At 44.0% G+C, this 25,591-nt stretch overlaps 1 protein-coding gene across 19 annotated transcripts in view; it reads left to right on the forward strand.

Annotated features, from left to right (window-relative positions):
- The window catches only part of MITF (melanocyte inducing transcription factor), a 294,122-nt gene that overhangs the window by 177,240 nt on the left and 91,291 nt on the right, over positions 1-25,591 (forward strand). For 15 of the 19 annotated variants that reach the window (XM_056524590.1, XM_056524593.1, XM_056524592.1 and 12 more), the window contains exon 2: positions 8,613-8,862. In XM_056524590.1, the coding sequence (XP_056380565.1) occupies positions 8,613-8,862 (250 nt within the window). The remainder of the gene's footprint in view (positions 1-8,612; positions 8,863-25,591) is intronic. The other 4 variants (XM_056524591.1, XM_056524596.1, XM_056524601.1 and 1 more) reach the window with 1 other exon arrangement.

Consider the following 25,591-nt stretch of genomic DNA (forward strand, 5'->3'; position numbering starts at 1 on the left):
TGCCGACACTGAATCGATTCAAAATATTTTTGAATCGTTTCTTTTAGTGATGTGGAATTTGTATCTCCTGATCCCCGGAACAGCATGTCCCGGGCATCAGGAGATACAAGTTCCACATTTTGTCAGCCGGATCTGACGCGGCGGCGCTCTGGGTGTACGGAGCGGGCTCCGACTCGTGCCCGCTCCATACTCTGCGGCCCCCGGCTGATTTCAGTAGCCGGGGGCCGCTGATGCATCACCGCCGCTAATAGCCAGCATGCGGTGCTCTGCAGTGTGTATGGAGCGGGCTCCGGATTCCTGCCCGCTCCATACTCTGCAGCCCCCGGCTGTTCTCAGTAGCCGGGGGCCGCCACTAATAGCCAGCATGCGGCGATCGTCGCGGCTGGCTATTAACCCTTTAGATCGCCGCTGTCAAAGCTGACAGCGGCGTCTAAAGGGACATGTGTATGCTCCTTGGTGGGCTAGATCGCCCCCCCCGCAGCGCGATCGCGGGCGGGCGATCCACTGTGGAGGTAGCCGGAGGGCTTACCTCTGCTTCCCTGCTCTCCGTGGCTCTGTCATTGATAGATCCTGGCTGGACCAGGCTCTATCAATGGATTGCAGATAAATGGAGTTCAATAGAACTCTATTCATCTGTCTGAGGAATCTAATGATTCCTAAAAGACTAATAAAGTGTATAAAAAAAATAAAGTAAAGTTTTAATAAAAGTGTAAAAGACATTGTTTTTTTTAGACCGAATCGGGATATATCGCGATCTATCGTCACCTAGACGGTATCGCGATATATCGGGATATATCGAATTGCCACACTGGTATCGCAATTTGAATCGAATCACCAAATTCTTGGCGATTCACACCCCTAATAGCAATGCATTCCTTGCGGAGTCCGCAGAAAAATGTACATGTTCATTCTTTCTGCGGACAACGGAATTTAAATGTCCGCAACAGATGTTTCTGAAGTGGAAATTCTGCCATGTGCCCAGCACCGCAGAATACCATTGAGATCAATGGGACTCTGCTGCTGTGGAACTTCAATGCGGAATTCCGCACGGAAATTCTGGCATGTGAACAAAGCCTAACAGTTTGTGATTGTGTATTAATTTGAAGGTTTTTGTTCTTCCTAAGGAAGTTTACACACAAGTTTACGCAAAAAATATACCAAAAAAAAAGCTGCATAAATACAATGATAAATTCCCAGCATAAGTCTTCCTAGGAGCTGTATACACAGAACATTTGAATATCTGCAATCAAGCCTGCTTACAAAATTGTTTAAATTTTTTTTATTTTAAATGTATTTAAACTGTCAAGTTATGATGAGAGTTACAGCTTTGCAACAGCTGGAGGCACACTGCTTGGATAACGTTACTCTAGATGTAAATATAGAAACAAGCACATAGCAATCCAGCGCATAAAACGCCAGGTTTATTGGATACAACTTCTCATAACTGTGGAACTGAGTGATGCTTACGTCCACTATTTATACTTTAGATGTAAATATGTAGGTGATTTAATAGTATTAAGAACAAGTGTAAAGAACATAAAGAACTAAATAGCTTAGATCTAAGTAAATTTCAAAATGTAATCTGGGCTTTATTGGGACTGCGTCAAATTTTGCATAAATTTTAGCACCAAATTCTGGTTTTAAACTTCCTGTCAAACCCCATCCACTTTTCTTGCCACTTGTCAAAAGAAGCGACAGGAGAATAAAGTCACAAGTTATAGTGTAAATATGGTGTGTGACATGATTTGAAACTTTTTAACACCAAAATACTGCTTCAAATTGACTAATAATTTCCTCCTGGTTAGATCTTTGAGTCTCACCTTCTGTGCTTAGATACCGTTGGATAATGGAATATGCCGCTAATTAACCTCTGCACCATTAGCTAACATTATAAAACAAGTGTCTCAGTACCTGCGGCTTATAAGAATTTTATTTTTTTCATTGTTAATTGCTATTTTTTTTTTTTTTGCGAGTATCACAGTCAATGACTTGTCTTGAGCAGCTAATTAGTGCGATTACTCCGCTGCTGCATTAGACTCGGAACAAAGGTTCCTGTCCTGGTTTATCAAAAGGATCAGACACTTTGGGAATGTTGTGACCTGACAGGCCTTAAATAACAAGACAATCTCTACCTCGCAAAATCGGCTTTTGAGGCCGTTCGATTCATTGTTTGATCTTACCTTCAAACAGCAGCGCACCCCCTTCTCTTTCAGCGCGTTATGGGAAGTCAATTAAACAACCCAGAGGTTAACGTGCGCAATAGAGTCGTAAGGGTAACAGATTACGGGCTCTGTATTAAGACGTGTTCGCCGCAGTTTATTATATCCAGATTTTCGTACGCTCTTTTTCGCCTCCTAATTAGCGGGCGAATGTGACGACTGATGTGGAATTGTTTGGGAAATATCAGGATTTTGCTTTGCTGTGAGAAGTCTGACACCGTGTTAGCAAAGCTGTTAAGGATCTCAGAGGTTTTTCTAAATATACTATGGTAAGAACATCAGCAGGAAGTAAAGAAGTAATGTACTGACTTCCTGCCATAACCATCTGTGGAGAGGCGACCTTATTTACGTCTCCATACTAATGAGATCAATGAATGGAGAGTTAATATTTCTACCCAATACACTAAACCTTCGATGGCTGGTCATAAGAACTCAGCATTTCCTATTCACATTATCTTTGTTAAAAACTAGAAGTCCAGTAGTGATTGAGCTGAGCAATAATTCATTGTATCAGACATACTATACTCACACCAGCTTGCTGGGACTGGGCATCATTATACTGTAGTGATCACTGGGTGTAGCTGCAGTGTTCACCTCTAATAGACATTGAAATTGCTGTTATTTAAAGGGGTATACCAGGAAAAAAATGTTTTTATATATCAACTGGCTCCAGAAAGTTAAACAGATTTGTAAATTACTTCTATTAAAAAAATCTTAATCCTTCCAATAATTATCAGCTGCTGAAGTTGAGTTGTTCTTTTCTGTCTGGCAACAGTGCTCTCTGCTGACATCTCTGCTTGTCTCGGGAACTGCACAGAGCAGAATAGGTTTGCTATGGGGATTTGCTTCTACTCTGGACAGTTCCCGAGGCAGGTGTCATCAGAGAGCACTTAGACAGAAAAGGATAACCCCTTTAAATAAATTGTTTGGATTGTTATTCAAGCAATTTTTTGCCCCCAAACAAACACCAATGAAACATTCTAATAAGGCTATGCTCGCCTGGTGCAATATGTGTGCAGACATTCTGCACATTTGCTTGTTTTGGCAGCACTAGGACTTGGAAATATGCCTCCTCCATAGACGGCAATGCATTTCAGAGCAGAATCGGGAAATTACGCCGTGTGCACAGTGCAGCAGAATCGGATTTAACTCAACGTGACTCTGCTGCAGCGGAATTTTAAAGTGGAATATTACCACTGTATTTTACTCCGAAATTCCACAGTATGAACATGGCCAATCAGCAATTTTAGTGTGTAAAACAGGTGTGATCTGCAAATATTAATGAAAACTACAGTATGCTACAGTATAATAGTGCACAGTCCCAGCCAACTAGTTTTTGACAATTTTTTGATACAATTTCATAAAAAATTTGCTCAATTAATGGCACTGTTATTTGAGCACTGTATTGTGGTACTGCCACCTAAACGATCCCTGCACTTTCAACTTACTTTTCAGGTAAAGTTGTTGTGACATGGTGCAGTGTAAGGAATTTTCACCAGTTTACTCCTTTGCAGGCTCTATCTCTGGCTTGTCTATCAGACTTTTATAGCAAATTATGATTTTGGGAGGCAGAAGAGGTGGAAATGAGCCTGGTAAGGTGAAAATGGTATTTTCTCCAATAAGATATATAAAAAATGTCTCACTTTCACCTGTACTGATGACTTATGCCAATTGTCTTGAAGGGGGGGACTATTTAAGCCTTCATGATCCATGTAAACTGTTGTTCCACAGATCCAGACACTTTTGCCTAAGCCCTAGCTATTGGAGTGGCATGTTTCAGTGGCTAGTTACAGCAGCTGGTAGATGGGTACTGGGACGCTGCACTATTACTTTTGCAGTGTATGGTGGTGTGACTGTGTAGAATTGTTATTTAGGCAAGTCTATGGAAGAGGTATTTGCCCAACATATCTGCTGACTCACTTATAATTGGGGATTGTATGGATATTTATGCACTGAATGCTAAAGCTCCACATGATAGTAGGGAGATGCATCAATGGATCATATAATGTAAGAACTACCACCAAATAGTAAAGATAGCCGTTTGATGTAGTGAGGGCTTTCACACAATTTTTTAGTCCTCTTACTGACAAATCTGTTGTCCTTATACTGTGTATATATTGTCATATCACTGTGGGCAAAACTTAGGAACGCTAAGCATAAAAAAGTAAACAGGAGAAAAAAATTTACCTCCACTGTTTGTCAGTCAGCAGGATTTTCTACATATTCTTAACCTTAAGGACCCGGGGTTTTTCCATCTTTGCACTTTTGTTTTTTCCTCCTTACCTTTAAGAATTCATAATTCTTTAAATTTTGCACCTAAAAATCCATATGATGGCTTATTTTTTGGCCACCAATTCTACTTTGTAATGACATCAGTCATTTTACCCAAAAATCTACAGCGAAACGGAAAAAATATATAATTGTGCGACAAAATTGAAGAAAAAACGCCATTTTGTAAATTTTTGGGGCTTCCGTTTCTACACAGTACATTGTTCGGTAAAAATGACACTTTATCTTTATTTTGTAGGACCATATGATTAAAATGATACCCTACTTATATAGGTTTGATTTTGTCGTACTTCTGGAAAAAAATCATAACTACATGCAGGAAAATGTATACGCTTAAAATTGACATCTTTTGACCCCTATAACTTTTGTATTCTTTCATGTATGGGCGGTATCAGGGCTAATTTTTTCACCGTGATTGAAGTTTTTAGCGGTACCATTTTTGCATTGATCAGACTTATTGATCATTTTTTATAAATTTTTTCATCATATAAAAAGTGACCAAAAATACGCTATTTTGGACTTTGGAATTTTTTTGCACGTACACCAATAACCGTGTGGTTAAATTAATTATATATTTTTATAGCTCGGACATTTCCACACACGGCGATACCACATATGTTTATTTTTATTTACACTGTTTTTTTTGTAATTGGAAAAGGGGGGTGATTCAAACTTTTATTAACTTTTTTTTTTGCAGTGTTATAGCTCCCATAGGGGGCTATAACACTGCACACACACAGATCTTTTACATTGATCAATGGTTTCTCATAGGAAACCATTGATCGATGATTCTGCCGCTTGACTGCTCATGCCTGGATCTCAGGCACTGAGCAGTCATGCTGCGATCGGACACAGGAGGCAGGTAAGGGGACCCTTCTCATGTCCTACAGCTGTACAGGATGCTGCAATTTCACCGTGGCGATCCAGAACAGCCCCCTGAGCTAATCGGCATTAGTTTAGTTTTACTTTAGACGCAGCGATCAACTCTGAACGCCGCGTTTAAAGGGTTAATAGCGCACGGCACCGCGAACAGTACCGTAAGCTATTAGTCACGGGTCCCGGCCGTTGTTAGAGGCCAGGCCCGACCCGCTATGACCGCTATAGAATGGGAGTGGACTCATGACGTACCGGTACGTCATGGGTCCTTAAGTGGTTAAACAGAATATAAGGTTAAGGCCATTTTACATAGGATGATTATCAGCAAATGAGGGCTTTTCCCCTGCATCCCATCTGCACATCTAAATAGGTCCTTAAAGGAGTACTCCCGGATAGGTTTTAATTTTTTTTATTTTTATTTTTTAGCAAAATCGTGTAAGGTATAAAAAAATCTACTTACCTTCTGCCGCTCCCCCAGTGCCTCCATTGACCCCCTGTGGTCCCCAGTGTGCTCCTCTTCTGGGTTCCCTGTGGTTAATATAGAATTGCTGGCTGCAGTGATTGGCTAAGTGACAATCTGATGTATTGAGCCCCAACACCAGAGCTCAGTATGTTTGATTGCTGCTCATTTGGCTCAAACATCGCTCAGCCGCAGCATGAAATATTGACCACAGGGTACCTAGAAGAGGAGCGCACTGGGGACCGCAGTGGAGGCATCGGGGAATGGGGGAAGGTAAGTAGATGTTTAGTTATTTATTTTTATACCTAACTCAATGGAAATTTTGCTAAAAAAAAGAAAAAAAACATATCCCAAAGTAATCCTTTACTCTCCAGACTGTTCCACTTCAGGCTGGATTGCTGCTGGGGGGACAAAGTTGAGCCAAGGGGGTCTTATTGTCCTACTACTAACAAGGTAGGCGGGAGGCTTCTGCTGCTAGATTTCTTACAGCCAAGAATAGGACAGTGCGGAGAAGGAACAGGACATAGCTGATCTCCTGGGATTCACAACTAGCATCTTTTCATACATTTCTCAGTTTTAATTGTGATGTGAGACAAAATAAGAAAGGGGAGATTTTGGAGAGTTTGCTACATTTAAATGGTATACTGTACTATTTATATTATTGTTCATTTTTTTGTTTAGTATTAGTGTTTAGTATTCCATTAAAAACATTGTACTCTGACTTCCCTATTTGTTATAAGGGCCCAAATGAAGATAAGCTTATTACCTGGTTCTCTGCTGATGGAATCCCCAGCCATTACAGTATTCTCCCGGGAAACTTGACAGGAAGTGTTAAAAGGAATTATTCTGGATTTAATACATAGAGCTGATTTTTTCCAGAAATGGCGCAACACCTGACCTCAGGTTGTGTGTGGTATTGCAGCTCAGTTCCATGTGACGGAATAAAGCCAAGTTGTTATACCACACAGTTGTGTTCTTAGAAAAAATCGGCTCTGATTTTCAATTATTTTGATAACGTCAGTATCAACATTACATAGCTCCCAATAAAATCAGTGGGACCGTCTATGTAAACCATGAATGGGCTTGGTTTGCCTAAAAAGGCCACTGTAAACTAAGAATGGCCTATTTAGTCAAAATGTGATATATAAAGCAAAGATCTCCTGAAAACATTGTATTCTGTCTAGTAGTCCCAAGGGGCAGGTAGGACATGGGATTCTGTCTTTGGTGTTTTTTGATTCTTTGTGTTGTGCACTGTCCTTTATACACTGGGCTCTACATTGTTCCTTGAGGGTGGCAGTTATTAAACCTCCTCAGCTGTAACACTGTGGCAGACTTAAAGGGGTACTCCTCTGGAAAATATATTTTTTTTAAATCAACTGGTGCCAGAAAGTTAAACAGATTTGTAAATCACTTCTGTTTAAAAATCTTAATCATTCCAGTACTTGTCAGCTTCTGTATGTTGCACAGGAAGTTCTTTCCTTTTTGAATTTCCTTTTTGTCTGACCTCAGTGCTCTCTGCTGACACCTCTGTCCATTTTAGGAACTGACCAAAGTAGGAGCAAATCCCCATAGCAAACCTATCCTGCTCTGGACAGTTCCTAAAATGGATAGAGGTGTCAGCAGAGAGCACTGTGGTCAAGGAAATTCAAAAAGGAAAGAAGTTTCTGTGCAACATACAGCAGTTGATATGTACTGGAAGGATTAAGATTTTTAAATAGAAGTAATTTGCAAATCAGTTTAACTTTATGGCACCAGTTGATAAAAAAATAATAATAATAATAATAATATTTTCCAGAGGAGTACCCCTTTAAAGGGGTTCTCTGATTGGAATAAAAAAACAAAATACGGCCCACTAGGGGTGTAAAGTAATAGAATACACTATGTCCATTAAAAAGAAAGAACCGCACTCACCGAAAAATCCTTGCAGATTTTCCTTCTTTCATACTGGAAGGGAGGTGGGTGAACACGGCCATACCGATCACCCACCTCCCTTCCAGTACAAAAGAAAGAAAATCTGAACAGATTTTCCATTAAGTGCGGTTCTTTCTTTCTTATGGATTTATGTGAAGCGTCTTGTGTCTTTCTACCTTGCACCACTGGACTCTAGCAGTATTTTTAAGCTTCATTTCAGCAATATCCTTTATATGTGACCAGTGACCTACACCCTTGCAGTGCCAGACAGTGTTTGTCTTTACCTCCCATACAAATAAAATACACTATACTCACCTTGCCGCGTACAGCACCTGTACCTGCGTCTGCCCCAGTCCCTCTGTATCATTTCCCTGATATTGCGTTGTCCCTGCTCTGATGAATATGTCACTGCAGCCTCAGTGGCTGGCTGCATTGTGTTAGGAATGTCATCAGGAGAGCAGGGACAGCGTGTCATCAGGATAAGGAAACATAGACTCTGGAGAAGATTGGAGTGCTGGCTCTGGACTCAGCAAGGTAAGTATAGTATATTTTATTATTTTTTACCCATATCAGGCCATATTATTTTTTAAATTAAGTCTGAAACCCTGTTTAATGGGGACACCAAGTATCAGTGGGTTGTGTGCATTGTGTTATTCATTTTCTAGAAGAACCCTTTATTAACCTTTTGTTGGCCACTGTTATACTTCCAAATTGAACACAGGGCAGAAAGCCAGTTGACGGTTCATTGTGTGAAGGGTTTGGGTGTATAAAGGCCAGTGCAGACCCCTTTACCCATGCTTTGTGAACAGCGATAATGTTCCCAACTAATTAGGAGTCTATCTCTTGCCTTTTCACAGCAGCTCAGCAGAGCATCCAGGAGCGTCCAAGCCTCCACTAAGCTCCTCCAATATGACATCAAGGATTCTGCTACGCCAGCAGCTCATGCGTGAGCAGATGCAGGAGCAAGAACGGCGTGAACAGCAACAGAAGCAGCAGGCAGCTCAGTTCATGCAGCAGAGAGTAGCAGCCAGTCACACACCAGCCATTAACGTCAGCGTGTCCACCAGCCTGCCAACTGCTGCCCAGGTACCAATGGAAGTTCTCAAGGTACGTGCCCTGCTTTATCACTTTTCGGCGGGTGCAGAAATCTAATTAACTTTCTTCACATTAGGTTGTCATTACATACAACCCTGGGTCATGTTCTCAGTGCATGAATGATGTCGCCTTAAAGAGTTAAATAACACGTCAGCCCTGCTACATCTGCATTTGTATTTGCAATGAGTTTACTATGTCATTAAGAAGTTTCGGACATTTCCGGCATCGTCCCCTATGTCATCTCATTTCTAGCAGTGTTAAATTACTTTGTAATGTTCAGTGTAAATCATCGTCTAGTAAAGGATTTATTATAGTGTATACGTAGGAGTGCTGATTTTGTCAAGTGTAGCAAAGTTGATGTAGCAGTTCTGCTGTTCCGTCAGCGATATCATCGTAACTGATATAATCTACTGTGGCGGGGCCAAGTTTATCTGATGTAGCGGGGCTGTTTGTTGGATGTAGCAAAGTCATTTACCTGATGTAGCAGTGTTGAATTTATTAGATGAGGAGAGTTGATGTTATCGGATGCTACAGAGTTGAGTTTGTTTCAGGAATCAGCTGTAGTAGAGCAGAGTTTGTTAATAACTGATTGTGTTATCTGTGGTTTAACACTGCCCATATACATTAGATATGTGTCGGCAGAGGCAACTGAATCATAGGTAAGTTGGATATATCCCACCCAGTTGTACAGTTTATCCAACAAAGAGTAACCCCTAGAGGTGTTGATAGACTATCAAAGTCAACTCCCCACTGAAATAGCATGTACCATCTGAATCTGCATGTTATTGGTGGTATTAAGAGTGATCAAGTGGCTGACTATCTAATGTGTATGCCTCCTTTTATATAGGATTGCCGCAAAGAGTCAAATTCAGCTAATTTGGGTTAACTGTGGATCCTATAGCATTGTTCCCTGTACACCAAAATAACATAGGCACCTGCAGGGAGGATAACACTTTTACCACAGGAGTTATCTGAAGTGTAAGGCTGAGCATGCTGTCCCCTGCAGTGTTAAGAAGCCGGATTAATCACGCAGATCGTTTCTTTTTTTTTTTTTTTTTTACAGTACAATTCTAGGTACATAGCCGAATATGTTGGAATTTTGGTCCAAATGAGTTTTTGGAATTGGTGGCTTTTAAGTTCGATTCGAACTGCAGCTCTCAGTGGCCACTCAACCTCATTTGGGCTTATCATAGTACTCCATAGTAAAAATACTGCTCAGTATACGTTTTTTTTACTGGCGCATACACCAAATGTAGTTCAGAAATGAAGTGTGACCAGACACTTCTAGGATATCATTTTTTACTGGACACCTCTAAATTGTAGTCTGCTCCGCTGCTTTATACAAAACAAAAAAACAAGGGAAGGTCCAGTGCCGGGTTGCAGTTAAAAGAATCCAATACTTGGATATATAGGTGTGCAGGATGCAGCAGAAAGTAGACAAGTAACACGTTTCATGTACTTGTCTACTTTCTGTTGTGAAGAAAGTAGACAAGTCTAACAGTTGTCAAGTAATGCATTTCAAGGGCACGCGCACTTGAAACGCATTACGTGTCTACTTTCTGTTGTAGCTAAAGTAGACAAGTCTGAAAGTAGGCAAGTAACGCATTTCAAATATGTGTGGCACCCTGAGTGCCACTAGCACTTGAAACGTGTAATTTGTCTACTTCCTGTTGTAAAGAAAGTAGACAAGTCTGAAACTTAGACAAATAACACGTTTCAAGAATCCAAGACTTTTATGTAGGGTTGCAGAATAGAACAGAAAGGCACACTTAAAACCCATTACTTGTCTACTTTCTGTTGTAAAGAAATAGACAAGTACCAAATTTCTAGTACATCATGTGGTACTCTAAGAGTGCCACACACACTTATAGCATGTTACTTGTCTACTTTCTGTTCTTCGCATTCTTCAAAGCTGATATTTTGTAGCATTTCCTGTTCTTGTATATTCAGTGTCTGCACAGAGATTGCGAATGCACAGTCTGCAACTCAGGATCAGTCCAAAAAAGGTATGTAATGTATAAACTCAACAGTTTATGCAGATCAAGGGTCTATTCACACGTACAGTATCCTGCGCATATTTAATGTACAGGATTTGATGCACAGGATTTAATGCTGTTCACTCATTTAGTTTACATTGAACTCTGCAGCAAAAAATATGTAGCTTCAAATCCTGCTCATCAAATATGTGCAGAATACTGTATATGTGAATAGACCCTAAGGGTATGTTTACATGCTGATAACTAGCAACGGTTTTCCTGCTGCGGGAATTACACTGGGTTGCGCTACCATTCATGTTTAGGTGTCCGCAATATTGACAGATTTGCATACTGCAAGCAGTCCCGTTCAAATATGCTAGCGTAACTCACAGATTTTCCTAGTTACCAATGTGGGACCTTACTTGAAGGTTGCAGATTTTGCTACCCATTAAAGTTAGTGAGCAGCAAAATCTTCTGAAACAAATTTACATGCACGTGTGAACGTATCCTTAGGCCACAGTCACACAGCAGAATTTCTGCACTCAATTCTGCATGGAATTCTGCATGAATTTATAGCCAATTTCCTTCAATAGGATTCTGCTGTTCGATTCACACAGCAGAATCTGCTGCAGAATTTCCAGTGCAGGAATCCCATTGAAGTGAATTGGCTATAAATTCATTTTCATGCAGAATTTTCATGCGGAATTCAGTGCAGAGATTCTGCCATGTAAACCCGGCCTTAGGCTGTGTTCACACAGCTTAAATTCCGCACATCTGCATCAATTCTGCATCTGCTTTAGTTCACTTCAGAATTCTGCAGATGTTAAACAGATGCGGAATTGATGCGTAATTTGTGCAGAATCCATGCGGAAATGTTCGCATGGATTCCGCATGATTCGGCATCTTTATTCCGCAGCCACCCGGGACTCCTGCTATGCTGTGGTACTACTTCTACTCCCATCATGGAACAGACTCGTTTCCATGATGGGAGTAGTAGCTCCCCAGCTGCGGAAATCTGCCGGCGGCTGGGGAGACTACTGTAGCGTACTACTCCCATCATGGAAACGAGTCTACTCGTACTACTCCCATCATGGAACAGAGTCTAGTAGTACAGGGGCTGAGGGATTGATCATATCGGGTTTTTACTTTTGAAATGCGATGCTATCAAAAATTATTAACCCGGGGGAGCGGGTTGCATGTCAACTGCACTGCTCCCTAAGGGATTTATTTTTTACTGTCAAAAATGTATATTCAAATACCCCGCCAGGAACCCTGAATGGCCGGCACCATGTAGCCATTCAGGGCTCCCGGAGGGGTTTTTAAATTTGAGAGTGTGGATCAGCTTTATTATCTAGATGGCTGGCCGGGGATCGTGGTGCAGTGCCACCCCCTTTCCACAGCAGGAGACATCTGTCCTACTACAGCTCCCATCATGGAACAGACATTGCAGGGGTGTGGAAATTTAAAAAAAAAAAACTACTTGTTCACGGGACTACAATGGAGCAAAATCTACTTGTCCCTCATGAGAATCCACATGTCTGGACCAATTTTCGTTTTTACACTCTAATTTTTTCCTCTTCGCCCTATAATAGCCATAACTACCTACTATAATGATACCTTTTAATTTATCAATAACATATGCTCCGAACCAAAAAAAATTATAAAATAGTAAAAGATTATTTTGCAAATTTGTTGTTTTTCTTTTCTACACCATTTACCTTGTGTTTGAGCTAACATTTTGTTTTGATAATTTAGGCCGGCCTGATTACAGCATTACCAGATTTGTATAGTTTCCGTCATGTTTTACTAATTAAAAAAAAATTCTGAACTTTTCGACCCCTGTAGCTATTTTATTTTTATTATTTTGCATACCAAGCTGTATGAGGGCTAATTTTTTGCAACATAATCAGTTTTTTGTATCGGTACAATTTTGGTATTGATCTGACTTTTTAATCGCTTTTTAACTTTTTTTTTCCTGGGATATTGTAAAAATTGCAATTCTGTGGTTTGGTATTATTTTTTTTTCATTTACGTCATTTACCGTATGGGATGCATAATGTTATATTTTAAAAGTTCGTACAATTACGCACGCAGTGCTAATAAATATGTTTATTTTTATTATGTTTACATGTATTTATATAGGAAAAGGGGGTGATTTGAACTTTTAACATGGAAGGGGTTAATGTTTGTCTTTTAAACTTTTGTTCAAACTTTTCTTTTTTTTACACTTTATTAGACTTTTAGGAGGAATCATTAGATTCCTCATACAGATCAATAGAGTTCTATTGAACTCCATTGATCTGTGTGCTCTGCGATCCATTGATAGAGCCTAGTCCAGCCAGGCTCTATCAATGACAGAGCCACAGACACCATGGAAGCAGAGGTAAGCCCTCCGGCTACCTCTATAGTGGATCATCCCCATCTCCCCCCACCCCCTGCGATCGCGCTGAGGGGCGTCATCCACTCCACTAGCCCATCAGGGAGCATTCACATGTCCCTTTAGATGCCGCTGTCAGCTTTTAAAAAGGGTTAATAGCCAGCCGCAGCAATCGCCACATGCTGGGTATTAGCGGCGGCCCCCAGCTACTGAGAACTACCAGGGGCTGTAGAGTATGGAGCGGGCACGAGTCGGGAGCCCGCTCCATACAGACTGCTGAGCGCCACTGTGCTTGTCAGGAAAAATTCACCTGCCTGGCGCCCGAAACTGCATGTCCTGGGCGTAGGGCGATAGGAATTCCACATCACTGCATTGTTAGAATTGTACATATACCTTTAAATATACAGTAACTCCTGAACATCTTCCACCCTAGATAGATTTCCTTGCTATCTTTCATGTCCTTGTAACTCGAGTTTTCAAGCAATCACCTGTATTCCAAGATTTTACCTGCATGAGCGCTTGCTTCTTACAGTCTCTGAGGATAGTTTTGTTATGAATATGATTAATATCATCTCAGCCTTCAAACCATGAGGCCTAGGTAAAGACAATTTATGCTATGTGTCTCAACAAACCAGTTTCTCAATTTTTCCTTTTCGCCTTTTTTCAAAACTAAAGTTTGAGTTGTTCAGCTGAGTAATTGTTCGCTGTTAGCTGCCTCCAACAGGAAAGACTCTAAGGCTAGGATCACACAGCAGAATTTCCGTGCCAGATTCCACATTGGAATCAAGCACAGAGATTCAGCTGCAGCAGAGTCCAGTTGAATTTAACAAGATTCTGCTGCTCTGTGCACATGGCAAAATTTCCGTGCCAGATGTTTTCAGCACGGAAGAGCCATTTTCCTTGTGCGCACAAAGAATGAACACGTTCATTCTTTGTTCGGAGTCCCCGCGGAATGCATAGTTGTCTATGAGACGGTGCATTCCTGTGCGGTCCTAGCAGTTCGCAGAATGTCCGCACAGAGATTCTCCGTGCGGACATTGCGTCAGGTGAACATAGCCTTAGGATATATTCACACGGCAGAATTTCCACATGCAGAATTCCGCACGGATTCCACATGCAAATTTTGCATCAAATTAATGCACAATAGACTTTAATGGAAATCCGCACTCCCATTCACACTTTAGAATTTCTTCATGTGGATTCGGAATGGATTCCCCACGGAATCCGCACCGATTCTGCACAAGCCAGAAACCACACACAGGAATGCAGATGTGAAATTGGTGCAGATGTGTGTAAATTCTGCCGTGTGAATATAGCCTAAGTCTATTCCGCACTGGAATGCCACTGGAGCAGCAGTGTCCCATTGAATTCAACAGGATTCTGCTGCACTGTGTACACAGCGGAATTTCCGTGCCAGATGTTTGTTGTGCTGAAATTCCGATTTCTGTGTTTGCAGAAAGAATTAACCTGTTCATTCTTTCTGCGGACTCTGCACGAAATGCATAGTCGTCTATGAGACAACGCAATCCTGTGTGCAGCACCCCTCTATGAAATGACGCAGTCCCGTGCGCAGCAGAATCTGCAGAATTTTCTGTGCGGACATTCCGACGGGTGAACATAGCCTTACTGTAGGGATTTGCAGGGATGATTCACAGGATGTCTACTATGCCTCCCACCTCCACAATCACTGATGCGACTGATCAGAGAAAGAACTAGCAGGTGAGGAATTTAGATGTGCTGACCCTTTAACTACATGTAGCCAGTTTGTAGTTGTGCAGATCATCATAGTAATCCCTTCTTTTTTTATTGTAACTCAAATGAGTTGTTGGCTACAGAAGCTTTCATTCCTTGTTAGATGGGAATCGGCAGGAGCTTGTTAGTATCCGGGCACCACGGGGACATCTAGCTTCCTAATTACTGGAAAATTCTCCATGCTTAAGAATAGATTTAATTTCACACATTGAGATTTAGACTAAAGAAAGTAAAAGACAACACAATGCATCTTTATCAGGGAGAAACAAGATCAGGCTCCTTCTCTGGAGACAATAAAGACGGATTATTTGGGACTGAAGGAAGTAAATAATAACACTTGTATTACACAGAAACAGCTGATTGTTCTTATATTATACATTGGGCTTTAATGTCTAGGAAGAATCAAAAAGAAGTAATTTACTTATTAGAAAATATTAAGACGGGCCACAAAAATCAACACCCAACATTTTTTAGACATGTTTTTGTGGTGGCCCAGTACGGGATGGTGTTTCCCCGTACCCTTCTTCTGCCCTGTCAGGCAGAGTCCTTTTATATCCCCAGGGCCCCCTACAGTGTTATCCCCTATGTACATATTTTAAATGTTAAAAGTGTAATGTTTCTTTAATTACTGTGACCATGTGCTTGTTACCCAGGAGGCACTAGTGACCAGGTGACCCCTCAAGTGACCTATGGGCTCTATACTAGACACCCCTATAAAAACCAGGGGTGGAGCTACAGTCTCTCTCTTCCAGCATCTCTCTCTTCAACCCTAAAATCTGCAGCCACAAAGTCAGCTCTAGTAAGCTCAAAGTTATCTTCATGTCAATTGCCAAGTCAGTCAAGTCAAGTCTTCTATATAGTCACCGTGGTCTGCACTAAAGTGTCTCTACATACTGCAAGTCCCAGCAAGCCTGTGAGGTCCCCCTGTGTCACTGGTCACCCCCTTGGGATATTGGCTGCACTGCCTGTAGACTGTATCACCTGTCTCAGTATCACCTCAGTAAAGCTACCGTTGTCCGTAACTTGACATCGGTGTCGACAAGAAGGGGTTAATAACATCTGCCCCCAGGGTTACAACATCTGCCCTATATTAGACCCCCGCACGCCACAACTTTTGGCATCACGATCAGGATACGGGTGTGCGCCATATGCCACAAATCCTCACCCCTATTCTGAACTGTGTACAATACTGTTTACAAAAATCACATGCCGATTCGACAGAAGTTTGCACCAGAAAGTGTACGGGACTTTGTCATTGAAAAGTGTTTTACTAGTGGCGCTTGTGAAAAAAACGGGGAGGTGAAGTAAAGACCGTTGTATGCTTCTGTGGAGTGTAAAGTGTCGGCACCTAAAAAGAGTGAAATTGGTCCGGCGTTTCCCGCGCAAGCGGTTGCAGGTCCACCCCGTCAGTCCCCAGTTGTGACGCCTCTTCAGTGTTGCGAGAAGGAACCAAAGATCAGCCCTGTGTTGCACAGGTGAAGACTTTACCGGCCGGACCGAAACAGGAAGTTCCCTGGACCAGCCATATTGGAGGTTCCGGTGGCTGCGCCCAGCTCTGCTGTCTATTGCCCGGCACCCACTGCAGCCTAGACTCTGCAAATACCTGCGGGCATCAGTATCCAGTCTCTGGTGCCGGTAACTAGCCACGTTAACTCCCTAGTGCCCAACAATATTTCCAGGTACCTGCAAAATCGAGGGGGAGAGCCCCTAGAGTGCTCCCCCCCAGTCAAGACTAGGCTGCTGCAGCACCTCAACCAGCATCTTAAAGTGACAGCGCATTCAATTCTTCTTAAAGTGACAGTGCACTCAATTCATCTTAAAGTGACAGCGCACTCAATTGTTCTTAAAGTGACAGCGCACTCAAAAAGTCTACAGGATGTCGGCACCCTGCTCTCCAGATAAACCAGGTGACAGTGCCCCTTCATCTCCAGCAGCTGGATCATCTGCTGCCCCAGCGGCCAGAATGCTACCAGTCCTGCCTGCAGTCCACATCAACAACCTGGGTGTTCCAGCATCAGCACTAGTATTCATGGGTAACCCTGTCCTACCTACCTACAATGGAGACCCCTTCACCCTGAGGGATTTCAAGAAAAGGATCCAGAGTCTGTTTGTCTTTTACACTTTCCCTCCTAATCAACAGGTGCCATTGCTCACAGGACAACTACAGGGGTCAGCACTAGAGGAAGTCCACACCTGGCCAGCCTCTGAGATGACAACTGTAGAGCAGATCTTTGAAGGACTCTACCGGGCATTTGAGTCACATTCTCCGTCAGAGGTACGTCTCCAGCTGTATGAAAGGCGACAGAAGCCAGGTGAGACTCGGAGAGCATATACTGTAACCCTACAAAATGCCCTAGAGACTGTCCAAAAACTAGATGGTATAACTCCTGAGCAGGGGAACAAGGTGTTAATGGACAGATTTATCGATGGGGCTCATTGAGAATGTTAGCAGTCCGAAACCCTAATTTGTCCTTCCCCGCTTTTAAGAGGCTGTTCAAGGGATTGAGTCCGGTACTGAGTTAGAAGAAGTTTGTACCCCTGTCCAAGAGCCACTAGGGGCAGTAGTTAGGCCCATACCACCACCATCACCGGCCCCCACCCCAGTATCATCTGCTTTGCCAGTCACCACAGCCTCTGACCTACAAAGTGTTAAGCAGGACATTGAACAGTTGACTAAGGCGGTGGAGGAGCTTGCCACCCGGGCCACTCCACCTGACCGTGAACAGCCCCCTCATAGAAAACCTGTCCCTGTTTCTGCTCAATAGAAAACCTGTCCCTGTCTCTGCCCAATAGGCCCTCGGGGACTCAAAGGCCCTTTTGTACTTACTGCAAAAGTCAGGACATTGGAAGATACAGTGTTGGGATCTAAACGGATTTCCTCTGAGTTTGCGAACCAGCCCTCAGGAAAACAGTCACAAGGTCCAAACCCCGAATGACCTCAGTCAGGACTCTCACTTTATGTCGCCTCCTGCCCCTATGCAAAAATTGTTGTAGAAGGTGTACAGTTGGAGGCGCTGATAGTTACAGGATCACAAGTGTCTACTATACCTAAAAATGTTTTTTTATAAGCACTGCGATGCTAGTTTATTGTGTGAGCTTGATGACGTTGACTTTAGAGTAGTGGCGGGTAACGGGCAACCAATACCCAGACGTGGATATTGGGAGCCAACCATTCAGTTGGGAGAGCATGTACTTAGAGGGCAGGGAGTGATTGTAACTAATGTGTCAGATAAGGGATCTACTGAGTTTATATTGGGGATGAACATTATGAAATACAGTTTTGCTGAAATAGTAGATTTCTTGCATGCCTCTCTCCCCTACATTTCTCCTTAAGGCCAGCGGGCTGCGCAGAACCACTTGAAAGTTCTTCAGACGGAGCAGAAGTTTGCCAGCAAGCAAGGGAAAATTTGCAGAGTGCGAGTACAAGACATCCAGTCGGTGACCTTGCAACCTAACACAGAGACCATCATCTGGTGCCGTGCACGTCCTGGAGTAAGGAAAAAGGACTATCAAGCCCTGCTGAAACCTATGCAACTGGAATATCATCCCCTTGTACGAGCTGCGAGAAGCCTTGTCACAGTTATCAACGGGAGAGTCCCAGTCTGGTTAGTCATTCTGTCTGATGCTGCTACTGTGTTACCTAAATACACTCCAGTCGTCCCCAGCTGTATCTCATAGAGTCAAGGGACATCCTAACAATGCAAGGTGGCCTGACAGCGTGCGGCCCAAGTGGTTGAAGGATCCAGTGCAAGTACTCCTTGGTGGGCGCAACTCCAAGTAGGAGATGATACTACCCCAAGGGAGCAAGTCAAGGGAGTCGTCAACGTCACCAAAAGGTACTACAAGGCTTTTAGAAAACACCCTACAGACTTTTGACATATGTCTATGATCCAACACAGAATCCTCACTGCAACAGCCCACCTATTAAAGAAAGACACTGTCCAGTCGCGCCAGGCATTTATCAGACTGTCAAGAAGATGCTGGCCGATATGAAAGAGGCGGACGTCATTCAAGAAAGTCAGAGCCCCTTCTGGTCAAGAAAAAAGACAGAACTATCTGCTTTTGTGTTTACTACAGGAAGTTAAACAATGTCACACACGATTCCAGAATCGAAGAGTCACTCACAGCCCTTGGGTCGGCTGCTTACTTCTCCACCTTGGACTTAACCAGAGGATATTAGCAAGTGCCTATGGCCATAGAGGACCGAGAGAAGATCGCCTTTGTAACACCCATGGGATTGTTTGAGTTTAAAAGTATGCCATTTGGGCTATGTAATGCCCCTGCTACATTTCAGCGGCTGATGGAACGGTGCCTTTGTCCTATTGTACCTGTACGATGTCATTGTGTATTCCAAGTCCTACCAAGAGCACCTCAGTCATCTGTGAGACGTCTTCCAAGTTCTGATCAAACATGGGTTGGAGATTAAGCCGTCAAAGTGTCATTTGCTTAAGCCCCAGGTACACTACCAGGGTCATGTCGTCAGTGCCGAGGGAGTCCAGCCCAATCCTGAAAAGGTGAAGATTGCCAAGAACTGGCAAATATTCTTTGTCTCGATCAACACCTATGGGCACATACACACTACAGAATTAAAGGAGATGTCCGGCGCAGACTTTTTCTATTCCGTCCTGCCCGGGCTGCAAAAAAAGACAAAACAAACTTTCACTTACCTCCATATGTTGCCCCGGAACTCGGCAACAGCTAAATGGTCGGCCGGGCTGTTTACTTCCTACTTCCTTTAGCCCAGTACATCACACGGCGCTTCAGCCTATCACCGGCCGAGGTGGGACATCGCTGCGGCCGGTGATAGTAACGTATCGGGCTAAAGGAAGTAGGAAGTAAACAGCCCAGCCGACCGATCAGCTGTTGCCGAGCTCCGGGGCAACATATGGAGGTAAGTGAAAGTTTGTTTTGGCTTTTTTTGCAGCCCGGGCAGGACGGAATAGAAAAAGTCTGCGCTGGACATCTCCTTTAAATTCGAGCGGAATCTGCTTGCAGCTGAATCCAAATCTCAATGGAATTCTGCTCAGTGCACACTACGAATCTTCTGTAGTGGAACTTCCGATGCAGATCCAGATTCCACCAAAATAATGAACATGTGAGTTTTTCTGCCACCACAGGGGTAGTTGTGCATTGCACATTTCCCATTGAAGCCATTGGGCTAGCTGTGTAATGCCTGGTTGTTTTAGGTCCTCCACACTGTTTGGTGCTATTTGTGTCGACTCTGTGCCCTGGCTAATAAAATGAGAGCCATAAATAGGGGCACTCTAAAGTGGAAGACAAAACTATTATGAATGTCATGTGAAGGATAATAACACTGTTATATGTTTTATCTTGGGGTATAAGAGCTTTAAAGAGTACTGGTCATTAGTGATGAGTGGCAAGGGCCATATTCGAGTTCCCAATATTTTGTGAATATATTGATGATGATTCATCCTATGTTTGCGAAATTCGCATATTCGCTATATTCGTTCACTTTTTTTCCCAATGCGAAAATTCACATGGAAAATTTGCATACAAATTTGCATGTGAAAAAAATGAGTGCCAATATTTGCTATAAAAATTTGCATTACGAATATTAGTGCTTATCACTACTGGTCATATCCCACAAAAAAATTGTTAATTGTTGTCACGATTCGGCTAGCTGGATGTGGATCCTCTGTGTCAGCGAGGGATTGGCGTGGACCGTGTCGGTGGACCGATTCTAAGATGCTACTGGTATTCACCAGAGCCCACCGCAAAGCGGGATGGTCTTGCTGCGGCGGTAGCAACCAGGTCGTATCCACCGGCAACGGCTCAACCTCGCTGACTGCTGAGAAGGCGTGGGACAGAAGGATTAGGCAGAGGCAAGGTCAGACGTAGCAGAAGGTCGGGGCAGGCGGCAAGGTTCGTAGTCAATGTGGATAGCAGAAGATCTGGAACACAGGCTTTGGACAACACTAAACGCTTTCACTGGCACAAGGCAACAATATCCGGCAAGGAAGTGCAGGGGAAGTGAGGTAATATAGCCAGGGAGCAGGTGGAAGCTAATAGGCTGATTGGGCCAGGCACCAATCATTGGTGCACTGGCCCTTTAAATCTTAGAGAGCTGGCGCGCGCACGCCCTAAGGAGCGGAGCCGCGCACGCCAGGACATGACAGCCGGGGGCTGGGACAGGTGAGTGACTTGGGAAGCGATTCGCGAGCGGGCGCGTCCCGCTATGCGAATCGCATCCCCGCCGGCAGTGTCAGTGCAGCCCTCCAGGTTAGCGGTAACAGTACCCCCCCCTTAGCTCTCCCCCTTTTTTTTTGTCCGGCAATTGCTTCACGTGGGACGAGGACACTGGGAGCGACTGTAGGGTTTCCTCATCAAATGCAGGCAGTTGAGCAGGAGTGGGAATGGGGAGGGAGGGCAGAGGGTGAAGCTTGGCACGGGGCAGAGTGTTACCAGGACAGGGGCTATGAGGAGGCAAAGCATAGTCCTGATAGGCTTTGGGGAGACCAGATGTAGGAGGAGGCACCGAGGCTTGCCTGACGGGACTCGGAGGAGACGTGAGGCATTTCTTGCGGCAAGCAGGACCCCAATTCTTGATCTCCCCGGTGGTCCAGTCAAGGGTGGGAGAATGATGCTGGAGCCATGGCAGACCGAGGAGGACTTCAGAGGTACAGTTGGGAAGGACGAACAATTCAATCTTTTCGTGATGGGGTCCAATGCACATTAAGAGGGGTTCTGTGCGGTAACGCACGATGCAGTCCAATTTAACTCCGTTGACCGAGGAAATGTAGAGCGGCTTGACGAGACGGGTCACCGGGATGCAGAACTTATTCACCAAAGAGGCCAGAATAAAATTTCCAGAAGAACCAGAGTCCAAGAAGGCCGCGGCAGAGAAGGAAGAGTTGGCAGAAGGAGAAATCCGCACGGGCACAATGAGACGTGGAGAAGCAGACTTCGTACCAAGAGACGCCACACCCACGTGAGCTGGGTGCGTGAGTGCGTTTCCCAGACGTGGAGGGCGAATAGGGCAATCCACCAAGAAGTGTTCGGTACTGGCGCAGTACAGACATAAATTGTTATCCCTACGGCGAGTCCTCTCTTCAAGGGTCAGGCGAGACCGATCCACTTGCATAGCCTCCTCGGCGGGAGGCACAGGGGTAGATTGCAAAGGATACTGTGAGGGAGGTGCCTAGAGATCAAGGTCTTTTTCCTGGCGGAGCTCCTGGTGTCTCTCAGAAAAACGCATGTCAATGCGGGTGGCCAAATGGATAAGTTCTCGCAGGTTGGCAGGAATCTCTCGTGCGGCCAGCACATCCTTGATGTTACTGGATAGGCCTTTTTTAAAGGTCGCGCAGAGAGCCTTGTTATTCCAAGATAATTCGGAAGCGAGAGTACGAAATCGGATGGCGTACTCGCCTACTGAAGAATTACCCTGGACCAGGTTCAGCAGGGCAGTCTCGGCAGAAGAAGCTCGGGCTGGTTCCTCGAAGACACTACGGACTTCAGCGAAGAAGGACTGGACTGTGGCAGGATCATTGCGGTCCCAGAGCGGTGTGGCCCAAGACAAGGCCTTTCCAGATAGAAGACTCACTACGAACGCCACCTTAGACCGTTCTGTAGGAAATTGGTCCGACAGCATCTCCATATGTAGGGAACATTGAGATAAGAATCCACGGCAGAGTCTAGAGTCCCCATCAAATTTGTCCGGCAGGGACAAGCGGAAACTAGGAGCTGGCGGAGGAGATGGTTGCTGCTGTAGCAGTGGCAGAAGTTGCTGTAACGTGGCGGTCAACTGCGACAGCTGCTGTCCTTGTTGGGCAATTTGCTGCGATTGCTGGGCGACCACCGTGGGTAGGTCAGCGAGACTTGGCAGCGGCACCTCAGCGGGATACATGGCTGGATCTACTGTCACGATTCGGCTAGCTGGATGTGGATCCTCTGTGTCAGCGAGGGATTGGCGTGGACCGTGTCGGTGGACCGGTTCTAAGATGCTACTGGTATTCACCAGAGCCCGCCGCAAAGTGGGATGGTCTTGCTGCGGCGGTAGCAACCAGGTCGTATCCACCGGCAACGGCTCAACCTCGCTGACTGCTGAGAAGGCGTGGGACAGAAGGATTAGGCAGAGGCAAGGTCAGACATAGCAGAAGGTCGGGGCAGGCGGCAAGGTTCGTAGTCAATGTGGATAGCAGAAGATCTGGAACACAGGCTTTGGACAACACTAAACACTTTCACTGGCACAAGGCAACAAGATCCGGCAAGGAAGTGCAGGGGAAGGGAGGTAATATAGCCAGGGAGCAGGTGGAAGCTAATAGGCTGATTGGGCCAGGCACCAATTATTGGTGCACTGGCCCTTTAAATCTTAGAGAGCTGGCGCGCCCTAAGGAGCGGAGCCGCGCGCCAGGACATGACAGCCGGGGGCTGGGACAGGTGAGTGACTTGGGATGCGATTCGCGAGCGGGCGCGTCCCGCTATGCGAATCGCATCCCCGCCGGCAGTGTCAGTGCAGCGCTCCCGGTCAGCGGGTCTGACTGGGGCACTGCAGAGAAAGGAACGCCGCGAGCGCTCCGGGGAGGAGCAGGGACCCGGAGCGCTCGGCGTAACAATTGTTATGTGTTAGTACCTAATCTTGATCATGTACATAGAATTTGCTTTCTCTTGCTCATTTGGTTTCTCATTATGTGCTTTAGCGGTGGCATGACTCATCTTCCTCCCTGAGTCTGCTGTGCTGTGCTGGGCCTTTTCATCCAATCACTTCTGGCTGCTCTGTAACCCCTTCTCTCTGTTTTTCATGCTGCAGTCTGATAGGACAGGAATGAGCACAGAGGAGTGCTAGTCTCACCCTCAATTACTGGACTTTGTCCCAGCCTGTGCTTCAGCTGGGACAAATATGATGCTGCAGCCAGACAGAATTATGTTCTGGATGGTATGGGGACCCCAAGGGGCATTTTTTATAAGCCATGATTTCTATAAAAGGGTAAAAAAATAATTCTTATAAAATGTATTAGAAAGGTTAAAGTTTTGTCAAGATGTACAACATATAAAAAGTTTTTGAGATCCCTCTGTCACAATCACACCTTATCGGTCCAGCTAAGACATTAGAGAGAGCGTGATGGTGCAAGGGTTAAAGCCGCCAGACCTCTGGGTATCCATTACTAGTCCCAGCAAGTCACCAAATTAACCCTTAGATAAACGTGTTTAACCAGAGCATCCTTCAGAAAGGTGAGCTCCTATATTTAGAGATCAAAGACCAGAGCTGATTAATTAAACATTTAATCTGATAAAAGGTATCACAGTGCTATACATATAAAAATAAACAAATTACATACAGTTACAAAAATATGAAAGAGTTTAGCAAGGCAAGTTCAGAAAACAAAAGATGAAGTTCTTACAGCATGATGGTATAACCATCCTTGTCAGTGAGAGTCCAGCTCTTGTCAGCTTTTGGCCCAGCCTTGAACAACAGTTGAGACCAGCATTTTAAATCTTATATCTGCTTCTTTGGAGGGAAACTCCATTCCCCCCCTCCCCTCTGATCCCACCAGGTGGGACATCTCTCTTCCTGACCCCTTATCTGTTTGATTATATGATGGGACCAAAGTGCACGACTTCAAAGGAGATACCAAACAGCCAGACCCAATAAAATGCAATACACAAAAACAAAGGATACACCGTCTGAATGCCCCTCACCCCCAGTTCTTAGTTTATACACAGATACAATTATAAAATACATGTATGTTTCCATAATCAGGCCTTGGGCCTGACACCCTCCTTATGTTTTGCTGTTGACAAAAAAAAACTTTTGAATAAGAAATCTTTTGAATCTGACAGTGCCCATTTAAGGGTGCATTCACACCACGTTTTTGCAATACAATTCCCGTATCAGGTTTTTGATGAAAAACGGATTCCTCAAAACCTTACTAAACTGTATCAAAACGTGTGTACAAATTTCAACCCGTATACAGTTAAAAATCGTATACGGTTTGAAAAATGATGTCCGATTGCATAGTTTTACTTGTTTGATTGAAATTCTAGAAAAAAAACTGTGCAAAGTCAAAAACCGCATGGTGAAAACCGGATGGAGCCGTATGCACATACGGTTCTGTACGGTTCCCATTGATTCCCATGTTAAAAAAAAAAAACATATACAGTTTATTACAGTTTTTCACCCGGACCAAAAACCGTGGTAGACTACGGTTTTGGGTACGGGGAAAAAAACTGACAAAACCGTACAGGATGCAAAACGGACACAACCTGATGCATCTTTTGGCATACGGTTTTCAATGGAGAGTCAATGCATACAGTTTTGAATACGGTTCCATACGGTTTTCCCATAGAAAATGTATACAGGAACTGTATTGCAAAAACGTGGTGTGAATGCACCCAAAGATCTGCTTTTAAACTTTGTAGCTTTGTGCTAGTGTCAGAATCTGGACCCAAAATAATATTCCCTTATACCCTTTAGAACCATTCCAACCCTATATCAACCATCATAACACACTTCAACATTTTCTGTTCTACAATAGAACAACTCAGCATTTGTTGGGATAACATTTTATGGATAAAAAGTGTCTTTCTATAAATTCTCTCCACAACTAAAATACATTTCAGGTCGGAGAGGGACACCAAAAGCCATAGAATAATCCATTGTCCAATCTGGTAACACCAA

Source organism: Hyla sarda, chromosome 6 (genome assembly GCF_029499605.1).
Source record: "Hyla sarda isolate aHylSar1 chromosome 6, aHylSar1.hap1, whole genome shotgun sequence".
Taxonomy (NCBI): Eukaryota; Metazoa; Chordata; class Amphibia; order Anura; family Hylidae; genus Hyla; species Hyla sarda.